The 22339-nt window shown below is 39.1% G+C and overlaps 1 protein-coding gene across 2 annotated transcripts in view; it reads left to right on the top strand.

Annotated features, from left to right (window-relative positions):
- The window catches only part of LOC122556039 (mucin-4-like), a 115369-nt gene that overhangs the window by 72848 nt on the left and 20182 nt on the right, over positions 1–22339 (top strand). For both annotated transcript variants that reach the window (XM_043702426.2, XM_087993477.1), the window contains 12 exons: positions 980–1049; positions 1641–1808; positions 2366–2482; positions 2821–3084; positions 4709–4855; positions 5833–6017; positions 6379–6559; positions 7379–7504; positions 12972–13094; positions 15461–15577; positions 19174–19263; positions 20637–20831. In XM_043702426.2, the coding sequence (XP_043558361.2) occupies positions 980–1049; positions 1641–1808; positions 2366–2482; positions 2821–3084; positions 4709–4855; positions 5833–6017; positions 6379–6559; positions 7379–7504; positions 12972–13094; positions 15461–15577; positions 19174–19263; positions 20637–20831 (1783 nt within the window). The remainder of the gene's footprint in view (positions 1–979; positions 1050–1640; positions 1809–2365; positions 2483–2820; positions 3085–4708; positions 4856–5832; positions 6018–6378; positions 6560–7378; positions 7505–12971; positions 13095–15460; positions 15578–19173; positions 19264–20636; positions 20832–22339) is intronic.

Below are 22339 nucleotides of genomic sequence, written 5' to 3'. Positions count from 1 at the left end.
AGTCCATCAACTTTTCTTTATAAAATATGTCCTCCAGTCCAGGCAACATGTTGGTAAATCTCCTCTGCACCATTCCTAAAGCTTCCATATTCTTCCTCTAATCAGGAACCCAGAAATGAACACAATATTCCAACTGTGGTCTAACCAGGGCTCCACAGAGTTGCAGCATAACCTCACAGCTCTTAAACACAATCCCCCGTTAATGAAAGCCAACACATCATACGCCTTCTTAAGAACCCTATCAACTTGGGTGGCAACTTTGAGGGATCTATGGATGTGGACTTCAAGATTCCTCTGTTCCTCCACATTGCCAAGAATCTTGCCTTTAACCCTGTATTCTGCATGCAGAATGTGAATCACTTCACACTTTTCCAGATTGACCTCCACCTGCCACTTCTCAGCCCAGATCTACATCTTGTCAATGCCCCATTGCAAACTACAACAGCTCTCCACCCTATCTACCATTCCACCAACCTTCATATCATCAGCAAACTTACTAACACACCCCTACACTTAACTCTATTAAAACAAGAAAGGGTGGCCTGGTGGTGGGGTAGGATCAGGATTCTGATTTTTAACATTAAATCTTCCACTGACTTGTGCTTTCTTGTGGATATTTGAAAGCTCCCTGCAGCATAATGTTATGCTCTTTGTTTTTACTGACTGCCAACTGCAAAAGGTAGGCAGGACCTTAAGGTCATTGATGACTGATGTCATTCCCAATTATAACCTGAATATTGATCTTCAATTCCCAAAAGATCCAGTTTAATCCTGGAGAGTTACCAACCCTAATTCAAGCAATTATTTTGATTTTGTCATACTTGCAACAGTCACATGCAAAACAACTTAACTTCGAAGAAATATTTTTCGATTGACCTCCCATAAGCAGTAGAATGCCTCAGTACTGTATCCATAAAAAGTATCTGGAACCTTGTTCGATTAATGGCAATTACAAATTAGGAAATTATTTCTGTTGCAGGTTCAGTGGAATCTCAATGATGATGATGAAATAAGTGTGATGGTTGATGGTAGCATTTTCGAAGTTACAGGTTAGAACAAATTATTTAACTTTAAAATCCACTATACGCTTATTATGAAGTCTATAAATAAGCATTAGGGACATGGTGATGTGTATTTTAATTTGGAAGAAATTGAACATGTTTTCAATGTTAACCATCGAGACTTTTATAAAAAGCATAAAATTCAGCCAGAATTAATTCACAGTTCTGACAAAGAAAACTTCTTTCTGGTAACTGCAACAAAGTGTTAAATGTGTATAAAGTGTTCACTATTCAACTTACAGGCATGAATTGTTAATTATTTACAAAACATTCTGATTATAATTTACAGATCAGTGAAACAGATAGCTGGTCTAAAACAAGATTAAATTTTATAGCATGTGTCAAAATTGCAAGCAATAATGTAGCAGCCTCAATTGTTATCAAATATTGTACTTCTTTCAAAAAATGTACATTCAAAACTTAGATAGTAAAGGAAATTTAATCAGAAATACAGAATCTATTCCTCAAGAAAGCTTTGCTTTTAAAGATCTGTTCACAAAATTGTAAAGATTTTGTAATTCAAACTTATGAGATAAAACATTTATTAAATTAAATTCTTGCAATCATTTTTCTTTACAGAAAATTCTACCTATATAAAGCAAGTAACCTTACAAAAGACAAGCAACAATGAAACAGTGGCCACTTTTGAAGGAGGAGCATCCATTACTGTTTCAGGAATGAAGGGGGCTTTGGCATTCACTACAACATTAGATAATTCTTTAAAAAATAAAACAGAAGGACTCTTGGGTGAGTGATGATTCCACTTTTAAGTTGTGCCCTTATTACAACTTAAATTTTTATGGATTCTCTCAACTAAACTAAAGCAGCCCCTGCTGCATTGAACACCCTAAATGTCTCATATTTTAACATTACTCAGTAGATTATATGTGAAAAAACACACTCAAGTCACATATCTAATTGTAACATTATATGGTTATCATGAGTTTTAATTACATTTCAAATATTTATTAGACTACCCTTTCCCCCAAAATCCTCCTTTTGATTGTTCGCCACTTCACTTAATTGCTAAACAAGTTTCAAACAGAACTGAATAATGGAGACTTGTCAACACCGTGGAAAGGAATTGTCTAATCAAGATTTTGCTTTAATCCAGAAGCCACATTAGAGCTGACAAGACACCTGTTGAAAATTTAAAAAAACATTAACTTCATTTATCTGTACATTTATAGTATTTTTGAATAATTTCAGAGTAAATGATGTATCATAAAACAGAACCAGAAACAGATAGAATTTGTCATTATTTTCTACATAATATTATAATAATGCCCATTTCATATGTCTAGGTGTCTGGAATGATGATAAAACAGATGATTTTAAAGCCTCTGATGGAACATATCTTGACTTTGATGGAACAATTCTGCCCAATGAAACTCAGATATTCTTTAATTTTGGCATGACTTGTAAGTACAAACTTCACATATTTCAAATTTTTATTGTGAGAAATAATTAATGAAGAAACTGAGTAATTTACTTAGATCTAACTATTTTGGAGGCAAGTTTAAAGGACCAGCTGATCTTTTCATGCCTAATCATCTATTGTAGTTCTGAAGAAAGGTCACTGGACTCAAAACATTAACTCTGCTTTCTCTCTACAGATGCTGGCAGACCTGCTGAGTTTCTTGAGTAATTTCTTATTTTGTTTCAGATCTTCAGCATCTGCAGATCTTTGGTTTATTTATTCAATTTTGTATGTTTAAGCATCCAGAACAATGCCAATATGATCTTTTCTTTTACATAGGGAAAACATCTCCAAACAACAGCATATTTACATACAACACCACTGCTGGAGAGTCTTGGTACACATACAACAATAATAGTTTTGTACCTTTGTTTTATGATGAGCTTTTGCGAACAGCTGAAAAGGAGAAAATTGACAAAGCTAATGAAACGTGTCAAGGAAACGATGACTGCATTTTTGACGTTTTAAGTACAGATGATTTATCTTTTGGAGCAGTAACATTACAAAGTGTGACAACATTTACAGCACAGAACAGCACAATGAGTACGTATGCACATCTGTTAAGTAATGAAATTATTATTGACACAGTCATTCCTAGTGTTGGATAGATGAATATTGATGAGAACAAGGTCAAAAAAAATTTTTTAAGGACTCTTGGTGTTTTTTGGAGTCTATGTTTTGATTTTTCAGGAGCAACCGTTTTGTTTTTGGAGGCTATTTATTTAATTTCACAAAATAATTTATTCAGTGTTGCATTCATGTAACCACAATACCTTTTATATGTATGTTAATGCATGAGACATTTAGACTCATACAGAAATAAAATTTTAATTTGTCAATATCGCCAATAATAATCAACTCTTCATTCAACTATAACACAGAAGGAAAACATTAATTTCCTCAGTATCATTGTATTTTAAATTGATATAAGAGGACAGGCATAGGTTAGTAACAAAAGGTTTTGTTTAAATAACTGACCCACATTTCTACACATAAAAAGCCATCACCTTAAACACACCTCACTGATGAGATCACAGATAATATATTTCTAACACATACACACAAAGCAGAAATAATCACACAGGTACCACTATCCTTGTTACTGCATCTGAGGTTGAAGATAGTGTTCATTGTAGTAAAATCCAAGTGTGGTAGCTCTTGAACCTATGCAGCCTTAAACTCAAGATTCCATATTCATTTGCGAGGAATTCATTCCCTCAGGGATTTAAAGTGGTCTTACATCCCAGTTATCGGAGTATTACTTTGTTGACAGGTTTTTAACTGTTCTGTTTCTACTGCTTCCTCCCTCTTGATCCCCCGTAGCCTCTTCCACCAACCCCACAACTCGTCGTGCTGTCTAGCTAATTTCACACAACCCTCTTGCAACCTCTTATCTCACCAACAGCCATTATGCAACTTCCTTCTTTCCCCACAACCATCTGGCAGCCCCCTCCTCATCTTTCACCAAACACACCCATCCCTGCAGACATCCCATCCTGGCCCACGGAACTCCTAGATCCAGACAGTGGCTCCAGAACCTGGCTTCAGCTAATTGTGATTCTCAGTGACTATGTCGCAGTTTTCATTGACTTTCCCTATTGCTTGTTGCTCCTTCATTCAGATTGCTTCTGTTCCATAGTTTTTGCTGCTTGATGTATTATTGAATCTATCAGCAGCACGTGTGGTAGAGTACTGGATGGTGATTGGAGGAGTAGCTCCTCACAATTGCCTGCAATTAAAACAGGTTGCTTTTCTCAATCTGTCACCTCTACGAATGGGATTTCCCAGTTGATTGGGGTACTTTCAAGGGTGGTTTTGCTGACTGCCCTGTGTGGGATGAGAAACGATGAAATGCAAAGGGAACTGGAAGAATTAGAATGGATGATACTGGTTCTACGTTAAGAACTTTTTTAAAATGTCAACTACTCACGAAAAATACAAAACATGGCTTTAAAATACTGGTCTCAACTTTTACTGTATAAACTTTATCTATGTTGCTGCTAACTCAAAGATGACATTAAAATATCTTAATTAAAAGTTCTGGAATTTCTCATATCTGAACAAGAATATATCCTTTTCACTTTGCATGTAATACTTTAAATTTGTTTGCAAACTAAAAGTGAATTCAGACTGAAGGCTTCCAATAATATTGATGCAATATTCACAGATAATTTCCCACCTAATATCTCCGGAAGTTCAACCATTCAAACTCGCCTCAATGAACCAGTGTTTGTTCTTTTTACTGCAACTGATAGCAATAATGATGAGGTGACATTTTCCGTGGCAACTAACTCTCCAGATATCACAATCACAGGTAAAGTTGAACTAATCAAAGATTTTCTCAGGTCATTTACATCTTTAGCCAATTACTATTTTGACATTCAACCAAGAATAATATTTTGTATGAGATATCATGTTTTAATTTTGAATATACTATGTTTACGTGAATTGCTGGACCATTTTGAATTAAATGGAGTCGTGATCCATACACAATTGAGGAATAGCTCACAGGCTTCATAAGAAGAATGCAACAAAAGCACCCCAATTTAAGATGATCATCAATTAATTAAAGAATAAAGTAGAAAATTAAATTATTGTATCATTAGAATTTGAAATTCTTTCAGACATACATTTAAGCAGTGCCCATGGTTACATTGAATAGAGAGTTTGGACCATTTCTTTGAAACAAGCAATATTAAAGGCTACAGTGACCACTAGTAAGATATACATCTTGTTAGATTGCTGTGCACAAGATAAAGTCCATGTCTAAAATGTAACCACCTGTTTGGATTAAAAATGAAAGTGCTTAACAAAGTATATTTTAGTTATGGAAGAAGTGCCTTTTATGTTCATTACTCTAGTGTGTATTTTTTCCAGATGCTTGTTTTATGCATTTAGCTATGAATCTTAATTGTGAAATACTTAATTTGATAAGAAACAAAAACAGAAATTGCTGGAAAAGCTCAGTAGGCCTGGCAGCATCTGTGGAGAGAAATCAGAGTTAACTAATAACTAATTAACTCTCAGTTAACTCTGATTTCTCGCCACAGATCCTGCCAGACCCATTTTGTTATTTCAACAATTTTGTTTTTTGTTTCTGATTTCCAGCATCTGCAGTTATTTCAAATTTTACTTAATAGCTTTATTTCATTATAAATGTATATTACATGACTGTTGTGCATAGCTAACCTTTAGTAAAAGCACCAAAGAACTATATTTCTTTCAAAAATAGATCCGAATATAAATACACAGCATTTCTAAAAATTGTGTATGTTCTTTTTATCCTTACAGAAAATGGAAACTTTTCTTGGAATCCAACAAGCTCCATCCCAGTGTTTGCCATAATACAAGCAAATGATTCTAAAGCTGTTTCTGTGTTAGGATTAACACTTGTGTTGTGCAACTGTAGTATCAATTCAACCTGTGATTATTCCAGATCGATTTTAAGCACAACAACAAACAATACTGTTTTTAAGGTTAAACAAATTTATGCATTTTTAACAGCATTTTCAACACAAACCTTTTATGATTGTATGGAAATATTAAGACGACAATTTGAAGTTTAAGTGGTACATCTGAATAATGTTTATTAGAAAATAAGACTACAATTTGTTGAAATTCATTTTATACTTAAGATTTGAGTGGTCCAATTAAAGTAGATCATGCTGTTGATTTTTTGGCATAAAATGCTACAAGATAGTGAAAAAAACAAGAGATTTTATGGCAATTTTAATGTTCTGATGTAACAAAACTCTGCGTTGACAAGGTCACAAGATGTAGGTAGAATTTTTAGACAAAGGAATCATGCAATCTAAATCCTGTCTACACAATGTTTAGGTTGCAGGATGTCGCTGTACCACTGCCTACACGGGTGATTACTGCACTGAGGATTTTGATGCTTGTCAAGATAACCAATGCTTCTTGAATGACACTTGCAAAGACCAGCCTGCACCACTGGAGGGCTACACCTGTGATCCCTGTCCAGATAACTTAAAAGGAGATGGGATAAAATGTTTTGGTAAGGAACAGCTTAACTTATATTTACTGAAGTTTGCCATCAAAATAGAAATATCCAGCAATTCTGGTTGCATTTGTGAAAAGAGAAAGTGAAAAATAAACTACAGGTTTTAATCAAGCACAGACAGGAATTGCAAAGTTCTGTGATACGGTGGAAGGTAGGGGAGATGATGGTGCAATGCAAAGGTGGATGCCATTACAAGGCCTACATTTCCATCTAGAAGGACAAAGGCAGTAGACACATGGAACACCACTAACTTGTGAATTTCCTTCCAAACCATCCACAGTCCTCACTTGGAAATGCATTGCCATTTCTTCAGTGTCACTGAGTCTAAATCCTGAAACTCATTCCCTAACAGTATTGTGGTTCTATCTACACCAGATGGGCTATGGTGGTTCAAGCAGGCAGCTCACACCCACTTTCTCAAGGGCAATGGGGGATGGGCAATAAATGCTGGCCCAGCCAGTGAGGTGCACATCCCATGGCTGAATAAACCTGATGCTGCCAGACATGTGGACTAACATTTTCTGTTTTCATTTTAATTTTCAAAATATGAATCTTTTCTGAAAAAGAACAGGAAAATTATTTAAGAAATTTTTCTGGCAAACATAAACTAATTGACCAAATTGTATTAATTTTAGGAAGTATTACTGCACAACTAACATTAACCTCATGAAGTGGCTTTGTAGAACATTTGAAGAAATAGTGATGTCTAGTCCCATTGAAGCAGACCAGAAGCTCTACCAAGAATGATGAATTTTAGATTAGGTATTATCAAAACACCTTAATTAATTTATGTGTATTTGTTTGATATTTAAGACTTAGATGAGTGTTTGGAAAACATATCCTCCTGTGAACAGATCTGCACCAATGTGTTTGGAGGATACAACTGCAGCTGCAATGAGGGCTATGCAGTAAGCACACTCAACAGCTCCTTGTGTACTGGTAAGATGCCAAACTTCGTTGCTATCAGCAAAATCAATCGGAATTTAGGAGGATGGCGGGATTGTTGGGGGTGTCAACTAAGATGGTTTCTTGACAAATGGATTTTTAAAAAGCAGTTATTTTTGGACTATTGTTGTGCAATAAGGACATGATTAGCAAATGACATTTTGGTAAATGAGGTCTAGGAAAGAGTTATTATAATATGGTATAATTTTACAGTAAGCATAAGAGTGATTTAGTTACATCTAAAACTAGCGTTTTAAATATAAACAAACACATCTAAACAAAGTATGTAGATGATTGTACAATGTTGATTGGAAAACTAGATTAACAGATATCATGTTAGATGGAGAAGAAAATACGTTCTTCAATTAAAAAGTGATGCATATGCTATTACCAAAAAGTGTAACAGATGTGGACACTTTAAAATTTAAAGAATGACAAAGAACAACAAACAGTGAAATTCACAACTAATCTTGGAGGAACTGTTGGGTGAAGTTCACAGCACAGAATCAGATAAGTTAATTGTTGTTTTAAGTCTGTCCAAGAGAAAGGCTGCAGTAGTGAGTATAGTGGATTCTTTCTTGATTATATGTTTTTGGAGATAAGTCTCTTGATTAAACTTAAAATATAAGCCATAGCTATTAATTTATCCTGGGGCAGTGTTTGTAGAGGAATAAGACGATGTTATTTTCTGGGTCTGTAGATTGTGAAGGAGCAAAAATGACCTTTGCAGTGATATGTACTTCTTGTCAGATGTGGGAGATTAAAGTGAGTTTAAGGGTTACTGCGGATTATATCTGCCATAAATGCTGTTGGATGCGAATCTTATCAGATCGTGTGATCGGTTGGGAAGACAGATAGAAGCAATGAGGAATTTGCAACAGCAACAGTATGTGATGGATGGCAGATATAGGAAGGGGGGAAAGTCTCAGATACAGTCACATAGATGGGTTAACTCCAGGGAGAGTGAGAGAGGTAGGCAGCTAGTGCAGGAGTCTTTTGTGGATATGCCCATTTCAAACAGGTATGCTGTTTTGGAAAATGGAAGGGGTGATGGATTCTCAGGGGAACGTAGCACGAACAGCCAAGTTTCTGGTGTTGATGCTGGCTCTAATGCAACGAGGGGTACGTCGGCTTCCAAGAGATCAATTGTGTTAGGGGATTCTGTAGTCAGAGGTACAGACAGACGTTTCTGAGGCCAGCAGAGAAAAAGCAGAATGGTGTGTTGTTTCCCTGGTGCCAAGATCAAGGATGTCTCAAGAGAGGGTGCAGAATGTTCTCACGGGGGAGAGGGGCCAGCAGGAGGTCATTGTCCACATTGGAACCAATGACATTGGAAGAGAAAAGGTTGAGACTCTGAAGGGAGATTACAGAGAGTTAGGCAGAAATTTAAAAATGAGGTCGTCAAGGGTACTAATGTCTAGATTACTCCCAGTGCTACAAGCTAGTGAGGGCAGGAGTAGGAGGATAGAGCAGATGAATGCAAGGCTGAGGACCTGGTGTATGGGAGAAGGATTCACATTTTTGGATCATTGGAATCTCTTTTGGGGGAGAAGTGACTTGTACAAGAAGGACAGATTGCACCTAAATTGGAAGGGGGCTAATATACTGGCAGGAAAACTTGCTAGCACAGCTTGGGAGGATTTAAACTAGTAAGGTGGGTGGAGGGGTGTGGGGGCGGTGGGACCCAGGGAGATAGTGAGGAAAGAGATCGATCTGAGACGGGTACAGCTGAGAACAGAAGTGAGTCAAACAGTCAGGGACAAGGTAGGACTAATAAATTGAACTGCATTTATTTCAATGCAAGGGGCCTAACAGGGAAGGCAGATGAACTCAGGGCATGGTTAGGAACATGGGACTGGCATATCGTAGCAATTACAGAAACATGGCTCAGGGATGGGTAGGACTGGCAGCTTAATGTTCCAGGATACAAATGCTACAGGAAGGATAGAAAGGGAGGCAAGAGAGGAGGGGGAGTGGCGTTTTTGATAAGTGATAGCATTACAGCTATGATGAGGGAGGATACTCCTGGAAATACATCCAGAGAAGTTATTTGGGTGGAACTGAGAAATAAGAAAGGGATGATCACATTATTGGGATTGTATTATAGACCCCCCAATAGTCAGAAGGAAATTGAGAAACAAACTTGTAAGGAGATCTCAGCAATCTGTAAGAATAATAGGGTAGTTATGGTAGGGGATTTTAACTTTCCAAACATCGACTGGGACTGCCATAGTGTTAAAGGTTTAGATGGAGAAGAATTTCTTAAGTGTGTACAAGACAATTTTCTGATTCAGTATGTGGATGTACCTACTAGAGAAGGTGCAAAACTTGACCTACTCTTGGGAAATAAGACAGGGCAGGTGACTGAGGTGTCAGTGGGGAGCACTTTGGGGCCAGCGACCATAATTCTATTCGTTTTAAAATAGTGATGGAAAAGGATAGACCAGATCCAAAAGTTGAAGTTCTAAATTGGAGAAAGGCCAATTTTGACGGTATTAGGCAAGAACTTTCGAAAGCTGATTGGGGGCAGATGTTCGCTGGTAAAGGGACGGCTGGAAAATAGGAAGCCTTCAGAAATGAGATAAGAATCCAGAGAAAGTATATTCCTGTCAGGGTGAAAGGAAAGGCTGATAGGTATAGGGAATGCTGGATGACTAAAGAAATTGAGGGTTTGGTTAAGAAAAAGGAAGCATATGTCAGGTACAGACAGGACAGATTGAGTGAATCCTTAGAAGAGTACAAAGAAAGTAGGAGTATATTTAAGAGGGAAATCAGGAGGGCAAAACGGGGACATGAAATAGCTTTGGCAAATAGAATTAAGGAGAATCCAAAGGGTTTTTACAAATATATTATGGACAAAAGGGTAACTGGGGAGAAAATAGGGCCCCTCAAAGATTCCTCATTTCCCCTCCCCCCACCTTATCTCAGTCCCAACCCCCGGATTCAGCACCACCCTCTTGACCTGCAATCTTCTTCCCGACCTCTCCATCCCCACCCCCTCTCCGGCCTATCAACCTCACCCTCACCTCCTTCCACCTATCGTATTCCCAGCACACCTCCCCCAAATTACCTCCCCCCTACCTTTTATCTCAGCCCGCTTGGCACACCAGCCTCATTCCTGAAGAAGGGCTTATGCCCGAAGTGTCAATTCTCCTCCTCCTTGGATGCTGCCTGGCCTGCTGTGTTTTTTCAGCACCACACTTTTCAACTCTGGTCTCCAGCATCTGCAGTCCTCACTTTCCCCTCAAAGATCAGCAAGGCGGCCTTTGTGTGGAGCCACAGAAAATGGGGGAGATACTAAATTAATATTTTGCATCAGTATTTACTTTGGAAAAGGATATGGAAGATATAGACTGTAGGGAAATAGATGGTGACATCTTGCAAAATGTCCAGATTACAGAGGAGGAAGTGCTGGATGTCTTGAAACAGTTAAAGGTGGATAAATCCCCAGGATCTGATCAGGTGTACCTGAGAACTCTGTGGGAAGCTAGAGAAGTGATTGCTGGGCCTCTTGCTGAGATATTTGTATCATCGATAGTCACAGGTGAGGTGCCAGAAGACTGGAGGTTGGCAAACGTGGTGCCACGGTTTAAGAAGGGCAGTAAAGACAAGCCAGGGAACTATAGACCGATGAGCCTGACCTCGGTGGTGGGCAAGTTGTTGGAGGGAATCCTGAGGGACAGGATGTACATGTATTTGGAAAGGCAAGGAATAATTAGGGATAGTCAACTTGGCTTTGTGCGTGGGAAATCATGTCTCACAAACTTGATTGAGTTTTTTGAAGAAGTAACAAAGAAGATTGATGAGGGCAGAGCAGTAGATGTGATCTATATGGACTTCAGTAAGGCGTTCGACAAGGTTCCCCATGGGAGACTGATTGGCAAGGTTAGATCTCATGGAATACAGGGAGAACTCGCCATTTGGATACAGAACTGGCTCAAAAGTAGAAGACAGAGGGTGGTGGTGGAGGGTTGTTTTTCAGAATGGAGGCCTGTGACCAGTGGAGTGCCACAAGGATCGGTCCTGGGCCCTCTACCTTTTGTCATATACATGAATGATTTGGATGTGGGCATAAGAGGTATAGTTAGTAAGTTTGCAGATGACACCAAAATTGGAGGTGTAGACAGAGAAGAGGGTTACAACAGATTACAACAGGATCTTGACCAGATGGGCCAATGGGCTGATAAGTGGCAGATGGAGTTTAATTCAGATAAAGCGAGTGATGCATTTTGGGAAAGCAATTCTTAGCAGGACTTATACACTTAATGGTAAGGTCCTAGGGTGTGTTGCTGAACAAAGAGACCTTGGAGTGCAGGTTCATAGCTCCTTGCAAGTGGAGTCGCAGGTAGATAGGATAGTGAAGAAGGCATTTGGTATGCTTTCCTTTATTGGTCAGAGTATTGAGTGACAGGAATTGGGAGGTCATGTTGCGGCTGTACAGGACATTGGTTAGGCCACTGTTGGAATATTGCGTGCAATTCTGGTCTCCTTCCTATCGGAAGGATGTTGTCAAACTTGAAAGGGTTCAGAAAAGATTTACAAGGATGTTGCCAGGGTTGGAGGATCTGAGCTACAGGGAGAGGCTGAACAGGTTGGGGCTATTTACCCTGGAGCATCGGAGGCTGAGGGGTGACTTTATAGAGGTTTACAAAATTATGAAGGGCATAGATATGATAAATATTTTTCCCTGGGGTTGGGGAGTCCAGAACTAGAGGGCATAGGTTTCGGGTGAGAGGGGAAGATATAGAAGAGACCTAAGGGGCAACTTTTTCACACACATGGTGGTACATGTATGGAATGAACTGCCAGAGGATGTGGTGGAGGCTGGTACAATTGCAACATTTAAGAGGCCTTTGGATGGGTCTTTGAATAGGAAGGGTTTGGAGGGATATGGGCTGGGTGCTGGCAGGTGTGACTAGATTGGGTTGGGATATCTGGTCGGCATGGACGGGTTGGACCAAAGGGTCTGTTTCCATGCTGTCCATCTCTATGACTTTATGACTCTAAATAGTTTCTTCTCATTGTTTATTTAACTTGAGACCTGAAAACATATTGTAAAAGCTTCAGTATGTATGTAAAAAGGTAGAGATTAGCAAAAATAAACATTGCACATAAACAGAGACATAAAGACAAGAATTTGCATTTGTCTTTGTGTTAGAAGACACAACATTGCCTGAATGTAAGGGATAACCAAGGGTTTAGCCAACATGAGGATATCAAGCATACAATGGGGTTAAAGGAGTAGTAAAGATGATGGCTATCATAGAAATCAAGCTGGAAACCTTGCAAAAAGCTTGAGGACAAATTTCATAAAGCAATATTCTTTGAAATAAATGTATCCATTGCACAGCATATTTTTTTGCCATGATTATTATTTATCTTTGACAATCTGGAAAGAATTCAGCCTTATTAAAACTGAAATAGACAACATCATAGCCATTGTTCTAATCTCCTTTTGCAGACATCGATGAGTGCAGTGATACTTCTACATGTCCAGAAAATGCTGACTGTCACAATGTAATAGGAAGCTACACATGTGTGTGCAAGTCTGGATATGAAGGAGATCCGTACAAATTCTGCATTGGTACAATATCTTTTGTTACTTTAAAATATCATCACAAGTTAATCTAAAATGGCAATAAAATGAAATTAAAATTGTCTCTGGTGTGTAACTGTCTTGCTCAGCTTCTATTTTAATTCTGTTTCTTGTCCTTCAAATTACCTTCCACTCTTCCATCTTCCTGCTTTCCTGTGGATCTCATTTTCCTTTGTTATAGATTTATCTCTGTCAATGTCTGTGCCTTTCCTTTTCCCATGTACTTTTCTGTAAACTCTGTATTAATTTAGTTTGAGACATTATGGCAATGATTTATAAGAATGTTGTTAGTTTATTTTTGGTGAATACATACTTACATAGTAAACTTCTATAAACCAAATACAGATTGAATTATCATTTCATTCTGCTTCCCAAAAACCATGCCCCTCTAGCTTCTTACTGTACACAAGAAACCAGTTGAGAGATGTATTCAGTTTATATAATGTCACATTGGATCAACATATTCCTCCACCCAGGATACAACACTCCAGGTGTAATATTCAGCTGTGATGTTACACTGGAAGAGTTATACATTCTAGATTATTTTGTATAGAGATTGATGTGCTACGTTTGTAATGTCAAGTATTTCAGTACTAGAGGAATATGTGTACCCTGTGAAGATATCATTATTCCAGGATAGGTACATCATTGGTCAGAAACATATCCAAAAAAGGTGACTCAACCCATCTCAGTACAGCAGTCCTTAGTATACAAATATAGACACGTACAAGTGGTGTACCAGCTCCTATTTTAAATATCTGTTACTTTTAGAGTGATAGAGTCATAGAGATGTACAGCATGAAAACAGACCCTTCCGTCCAACCCATCCATGCCGACCAGATATCCCAACCCAATCTAGTCCCACCTGCCAGCACCCGACCCATATCCCTCCAAACCCTTCCTATTCATATACCCAAAGGCCTCTTAAATGTTATAATTGTACCAGCCTCTACCATATCCTCTGGCAGCTCATTCCATACACGTACCACACTCTGTGTGAAAAAGTTGCCCCTTAGGTCTCTTTTATATCTTTCCAATTGCACCCTAAACCTATGCCCTCCAGTTCTGGACTCCCCAACCCCAGGGAAAAGACTTTGCCTATTTTTCCTATCCATGCCCCTCATAATTTTGTAAACCTCTATAAGGTCCCCTCAGCCTCCGACGCTCCAGGGAAAACAGCCCCAGACTGTTCAGCCTCTCCCTGTAGCTCAGATCCTCCAACCCTGGCAACATCCTTGTAAATCTTTTCTGAACCCTTTCAAGTTTCACAACATCTTTCCGATAGAGAGGAGACCAGAATTGCATGAAATATTCCAACAGTGGCCTAACCAATGTCCTGTACAGCCGCAACATGACCTCCCAACTCCTGTACTCAATACTCTGACCAATAAAGGAAAGCATACTAAACGCCTTCTTCACTATCCTACCTACTTGCGACTCCACTTTCAAGGAGCTATGAACCTGCACTCCAAGGTCTCTTTATTCAGCAACACTCCCTAGGACCTTACCATTAAGTATATAAGTCCTGCTAAGATTTGCTTTCCCAAAATGCAGCACCTCGCATTTATCTGAATTATACTCCATCTGCCACTCATCAGCCCATTGGCCCATCTGGTCAAGATCCTGTTGTAATCTGAGGTAACCCTCTTCGCTGTCCACTACACCTCCAATTTTAGTGTCATCTGCAAACTTACTAACTATACCTCATATGCTCGCGTCCAAATCATTTATGTAAATGACAAAAAGTAGAGGGCCCAGCACCGATCCTTGTGGCACTCCACTGGTCACAGGCCTCCAGTCTGAAAAACAACCCTCCACCACCACCCTCTGTCTTCTACCTTTGAACCAATCTGTATCCAAATGGCTAGTTCTCCCTGTATTCCATGAGATCTAACCTTGCTAATCAGTCTCTTTTACTTGATAATATTCTCAAATTAATGTTAAATCACACAAATTTCACCTTATATTTTTGTGAAGTTGTTTGAACATACCCACTTAGGCATTTCCAAAGAAATAATGTCTTATTTTCATCCTGAGCTGAGCCATTCCAAATCTTAGAAACTGAAAGGACTCTCTTCACATTTACTCAACTCTCCAATCCCTACCTTTTATCTCAAAGTTTATATTTTTCAATCCTAACCCCTGACACAGTACATCATTTGGTCAATGAATGTATATTTTAATTTTTGATCTCTGAACCTTCTCTACACAATCTAAGTTGTCAATTCTTCTCATTTTGATGAACGATGTCAATAATCAGTCATGTTTCCATCAACAATTTAATACTGACTAAATCATTATACCCATAAAACTAAACCTTTACTTCCAAATTGTTTATTATATTCATCTTCCAGATATAAATGAATGTCTTGACTACAATGCCTGTCCAGCTCGGAATTCGATTTGTACTAATACCAATGGCTCTTACACATGTAATTGCTCAGCAGGATACGAAGGATCCAATTGCTCAGGTGAGAAATACACACAGCTTAAGGATTAGTCCTTGGAAGAATTGATCTTGTCACAGTGATCAACTGGTACCCTATGACTACATCATCTTGTGAGTTTTGTCACCTATTCATGAAATGGTAGAAATATGGAACAGTTGAATTGAGAATTTCATAAACTGGCGAAATGCAGATCTAAGAGAATAACCATGAAAATATACAGAATTAAATGGACCACCATTTTCGATTCAATGGTTGCAATTAACCCCTCCTCAAGGCAGCAAGGAAGGTGGTGAGAAAGACAGTATTATTGAAACATTTACATTCAACAGTTTGAGCAAGAGGGTAATCTCACCCATGCATATCTTTATGAAAATTACATATGGAACTGAGTTGCCAGATAATTGAAACTTAATGCAGTTTTTTTGTGAATGAAGATAGTTGTACCATTTGCACTGTGTATTTTCCTATTCAATAGTAGCTAGCTTTATGTAAATGTCCAAAACATAGGTACTTTGATTATTTGGGGTTTAAATGCCCGATAAACTTTTGTATGCTAATCAAAAGATAAAAGTTAGGGCAAAGATTTTCATAAGCACATGTATACACAGGCACTAATTGATCTGCAAGAAGTTTTGTTTTAAATATTGTCTCCAGTCAGAAATATAAAGGCTGGAAAAGAAGGGAAATAGAATGAGAACAAAATAGAACAAATAGATCAGTAAAAAGGCAGATACGGCAGGGTTATAGGCTAGAGATGTTATGTTTTGTTTTATTATTTCACAAGATATGAGTGCCACCATCTAGGCTAACATTTATTGCCCATTCCTTAACTTTGAGAAGCTGGCAAAGTGAGATGCAGTCTTGAAACACAGATGCCCATGGTGCAGGTACATCCTTAGTGCTGTTACAAAGAGAGCTCCAGGATGTTGACCTCGGAACAGTGAAGGAATGGCAGGACGGTGTATAGTTTGGAAGGGAACACACTGGTGATGCTGTCCTTGACCCTTGAGGTGGTTGAGGTCATGAGTTTGGAGGGTACTTCTGAAAAAGCCTTAGTGAGTCATTGGAAGACTGTGGTATAGTGATGGCATTGCACTTCAAAGGGACCAAAGGCACAAAGCCTGGGGGAGCCATGGGTTCAAATCCCACTGTGGCAGCTGCCAAAATTTAAATTCAATTGATAAATCTGGATTTTCAATATCTTAGTAATGGTGATCATAAAACTACCACCAATTATTATTAAAACCCATCTGATTCAGTCCTGTCCTTCAAGGAAGACAATCTGCCATCCTTACCTGGGCTGGCCTATATGTAAATCCAGACCCACAACAATGTGATTAATTCTTACCGGTCTTCTCAAATGGCCGTGCAAGCTACTCAGTAAATGGCAACTGGGGATGGGCTTTTCCTGAGACATTCATATCTTATGAAAGAATAAATAATAAAATTGCTGCGATGCATCTTGTAGATGGTACACACTGCTGCCCTGGGAGTGAACTTTTAAGGTGGGATTCTAATCAAGCAAGTTCCTTTTGTCCTGGATGGCTCCAAGCTTTGAGTGTTGTGGGAGCTCCACTCATTCAGAGAAGTAAAGAATACTTCATTAAAATCCTGACTTGTGCCTTGTAGAGAGTGGATAGGCTTTGAGGAATTGGGAAATTAGTTATTCACTGTAAACTTCCCAGTCACTGACACTTCTCTTGTAGCTGATGTTGTTAACATTTACTTACCTCGAGCTGAAAATTTACTCTCTCGGTATAGCTGAATCAAATCAATCCAGAATCAAATAACTTACTCTAAAGTTCAAGGTGTCTAATCTGGATGGTTCATATACCAGTCAATGCAAACCTATGATATGGCGTTGCGAGCATTGGACTGGAGTGGACAGAATCAGGAGTCACACAACACCAGGTTATAGTCCAACAGATTTATTTGAAATCACAAGGTTTAGGAGTGCTGCTCCTTCATCAGGTGAAGTGAATGTTTTCATCATTATGTTTTTGTAAGTGGGGTACCCCAAAACTCTCAATCCTTCCACATCCCTTCTTTAATTACTCTTTCCTAAAATTGCTCTGATTTACTATTTTAGATTAGATTAGATTAGATTACAGTGTGGAAACAGGCCCTTCGGCCCAACAAGTCCACACCGACCCGCCGAAGCGAAACCCACCCATACCCCTACATTTACCCCTTACCTAACACTATGGGCAATTTAGTATGGCCAATTCACATAACCTGCACATCTTTGTGACTGTGGGAGGAAACCGGAGCACCCGGAGGAAACCCACGCAGACACGGGGAGAATGTGCAAACTCCACACAGTCAGTCGCCTGAGTCGGGAATTGAACCCGGGTCTCTGGCGCTGCGAGGCAGCAGTGCTAACCACTGTGCCACCGTGCCACCCACAAATTGGATGGTAGAACATCCAAAAGTGAACACTCATTCTACTTTTCCCAACAATGAATTGTCAGAGTGACCATTCCAGTTTTACTGATCCCGTTTTAAAAGCTGGAGCAGAAGTGATGTAGATGAAACAGGCAGGAAACCTAGGGTCGGGAGTGTGATGCTGGAAAAGCACAGTAGGTCAGGCAGCATCAGAGGAGCAGGAGAATCGACGTTTTGGGCAAAAGCCCTTCATCAGGGATGGGCCTCATTCTCAATTCTCCTGCTCCTTGGATGCTGCCTAACCTGCTGTGCTTTTCCAGCACCACACTCCCGACTCGAATCTCCAGCGTCTGCAGTCCTCATTTTCACCTAGGAAACCTAGGGAATCCAGACAAACACATGGTAACAAGTACATGTGGAACGGGCAGATGTATCTGATTTTAATAGTCAGATTTTATTTTCATAAATACTTCCACTTTGAGCCTGAAAGAGAGGAGCCACATTTCTGGTGGCAGGAAACCACATTTGAGAAGCCAGTTTCAAACATTGGTGCAGGGGCCTGGATATGATTAGGGCTGAGAGAAGCTGTTGGCTTCCACCTTGGCTCTGGAGGAGCAGCCCCTACATTCCCTCACAGACAAAGTATAACTGGAAAAGCTTTAAAACCAACTTTCCTCAGTTCTTCTGGCTCAGAATCCACATCCTGACCAGGAAGGTGTCACACATTAAACATTCCCGATGAAGAGCGTATGCTTAAAACATCGATTCTTCTGCTCCTCGGATGCTGCCTGACCTGCTGTGCTTTTCCAGCACCACATTTTTCAACTCTGATCTCCAGCTTCTGCAGCGTTCACTTTCTCCCACAGATTAAACAAGACCAATCTAACCTCTGGTGGGTCTCCTGCTTACCTGCTCAAAAGAACAGCTTTGTAACAGGACATGGCAGGAAAGCAGCTACGTCAAAGAGTAGACCTTTCTCTCACTTTAACCAGATAAGGGCAGCAGCAGCAGTGACAAACAGCCTGGTGCACATCATTACTCTGAGGTTCATATAGCTTTCCATTTTGGTCAGACCAACACAAGGAGTAAGGCTGTGACTGTGATTGAGAATGGGGTTTATGAAAACCTGAATTGTTTCAATACCAACTTCAATCTTCACCTTTTTATTGTCGATAACTCTGATGGACAAACAGTCATGGGTTAGACTCAAAGTGTTCTACTTTTCCCAACAGTTATCAATGAGTGTAACTCATGCTCACCATATTCACAATGTACCTTTGATGGACAAAGCTATAACTGTACTTGCAAACCAGGATTTTCAGGTAAATATATCACAAAATCTTTGTATAGCTATAAAAACTCCTTCTGAAAGGCTCAGCTAAATAATTAAGCATTTGAACGCAATGATGTTCACAGTTCCATCTTATCGAATGTTGTGTCCTAGGTTCATATCTCAAAAGTATTAAATTGTTACAGTGGTGCTACAACTAGGCATATCTATTTAAGCTCACAAGGTGTAATCAGTTTACTGTACTTTCATTAGACAAATTTGAAAGCTATCACTCAATGGTTTTTGGGACAGTTGGAAGACAGACTGGTTTCATATTAAGAAAGAAATAGTTATTTTTGTGACTTCTACAGTTGATCAGAATAATATTGGATGAACAAGCAACTAACAGGAGGAAATAACTCCTTAAACATCTCCATCTCCATCCATGAAAAAACAAAATACTGTGGATGCTGACAATCTGAAACAAACACAGAAAATGCTAGAGACACTTTGGCAGTGTCTGTGGAGAAATCAGGAGTGACGGAGAGATCTGTTGACTTTCTCCAGCATTTTCTGTTCTTTTTCAATCTTCTTCCTCTTTGGAGCCCACACCATTAGGATAAGAAGTGAGGCTGAAGTGTCTGCAAGTGTCTTCAGCCAAGACTGCCCTCCCAACACCTCCAGCAACATTGATATCAGTATTCAAGTAACTCTAATCACTCCACAGGACAAACAATTGAGTGCACAAGAATAGGTAACATTTACTGGTAATTCTGAAGATCTGTGCAGCAAGCTAACTGCAGCCTTATCCAAGGTAGCCTAGTACAACAGTGACAGTGGAATCTAGACAACAACGAAGAAGATCACGATGTGTAAGTCTTTCAATAAAAAAGAGACAAATCTAATCTAAAGCAACTCATCAAGATTAGTTTAACAAAAACATCCCTTTTTTTTTCTGACATCAGGATTATTAACACAATGGAAACTATATCAACATCAACATTCCACTCCAAATAATGCATTTCCTAAAATATTTACTGTCCCGTCTTCTCCAAAGTTAAAGCAGGCAGTTGGTAAAACTCTGGAAATCATACCCCATTACTTCTTTGCATATCATTATTGAGAGTTAAGACTTATGGTCTTTCACCCCAAAGAGTACACTCCTCTGATTATCATGCAATGAGATACCCATAATGTTTATTGACAGGGTTGTTTTATACAGAACAGCATTGCTATACCATGTAATATGCTTCCATAATACATAATGAACATCGATGCATTTCAATCTCCCGTTATCTTTATATCTTTGTGTAATTCACTGGTAATTGTACAATAATATAATAAATGTTCGGAGAATTAATGAAAAGAAATCATTAACATCATTCGGTGCATAACAATTTGTGTAATTGAATTGCCCTACTTTAGGGAATGGTACCACCTGCATTCCATTGCCAAGTCCATGTGGCTCTTCCCAATGCTCTCCATCATTCTGCAAAAATGGAGGAACCTGTGTACCCAACCCTGATGATGGCTGCAAACCTTTCTGCCAGTGTCCACGTCAGTACGGAGGGGAGCAGTGCACACTTGCAAGTCTGCAGTTTGTTGCAGAACCATTATCAAGTACGTTAGTATACTCGGAATGCTGGAACTTTAAAAACAAGCTTATGGCCAATGTTGTTCTTCAGTTTTGTTACTAATAAAGTATTTTAAATATAGATAAAACTGCTTTCATCAAATATTCGAATCAATTTCTAATTCTAATACTCAATATTCTGGCTATGCATCCTTGCATTCTTATGTAAGAGAAAGACAGAGAGAGAGAAAGACAGAGAGAGAGAGAGAGAAAGACAGAGATAGAGAGAGAGAAAGACAGAGATAGAGAGAGAGAGAGAGAGAGACAGAGAGAGAGAGAGAGAACTTTCTTAGCATATATTGCACTGAAATCAATAAATTCTCAGTTGCTTTCCAAATTTTTGGCTGTTAGTACAATCCAACTTATTTTACATCTGTTTTCAATTAATCTGCGATAAATATTCATGGTGGCACAGTGGTTAGCCCTGCTGCATCACAGCACCAGGGACCTGGGTTCCATTTTAACCTTGAGCGACTGCCTATGTGGAGTTTGCACATTCTCCCACTATCTGTGTACGTTTCCTCTGGGAGCTCCAGTTTCCTCCCACAACCCAAAAATGTGTGGATTAGGTGAATTGGCCATGTTAAATTACCCATACTGTTCATGGGTGTATAGTTTAGATGCATTAGTTAGGGGAATGGGTCTGGGTGGATTACTCTTTGGAGGGTCAGTGTAAACTTGTTGGGTCAAATGGCCTGTTTCTACACTGCAGGGATTCTATGATTCTATTTGTCAGTCTACAATTTTGGTTGTTGAATTACACAGCTGATCTATATTTGGTAACTCCTTCACTGTATCAATTGCTGTCCTTATTTGTCAATCACAAACTTGATGAACATTTTAAACATACAGATCATAACTGTAGTTGAAAACAGGAGGTGCAGAAACATAGTCTCCCACAGGTTTTCACACAGAGTCATCTCTGGACAATCATAAAATGCTTACAACACAGAAGGAGGCCCTTCAGCCTGATGTATTTGTCCTTGCCCTCTGAAGGAGCCTCTTTACGACCTTTTCCCCATAGCACTGCAAATTTTCCTTTTTAGATAATGATCAAATTTCCATTCGAAATGCAAGCTCCCTGCACCATACTCTCAGGCAATGCATTCCAGATCTGAAGCACTTACTGCATAATAAAGCATTTCTGCATGTCCCAATTGTTTCATTTGCAAATTACTTAAAAAGCTGGGCCTACCAATTTTGCTCTTTTCACCAGTGGGACATTTCTACATATCCATTCTATACATACCTGTTATTATTTTAATAGCTCTGGAATGTCACCTTTCAAAATTCTCTTCCTGAAGGAAAACATTCCTAACTTCTGCAATATTTGGAGTTGAGGTTCCTTATCCGTAAAACTATCTTCATGAATCTTATCTCAACACTGTCAAATGTGTTCACATTATTCCCAAAGTAGGGCAGCACGGTGGCTCAGTGGTTAGCACTGCTGCCTCACAGTGCCAGGAACTCAGGTGACCATTTGTATTGAGTTTGC

This window comes from Chiloscyllium plagiosum, unplaced genomic scaffold (genome assembly GCF_037043375.1).
Source record: "Chiloscyllium plagiosum isolate Xiang-an unplaced genomic scaffold, Cpla_swu_hap1 HiC_scaffold_13, whole genome shotgun sequence".
NCBI classification, from domain to species: Eukaryota; Metazoa; Chordata; class Chondrichthyes; order Orectolobiformes; family Hemiscylliidae; genus Chiloscyllium; species Chiloscyllium plagiosum.
Note: the sequence above shows the minus strand (reverse complement) of the source record. Positions and strands in the feature narration are given on the sequence as shown.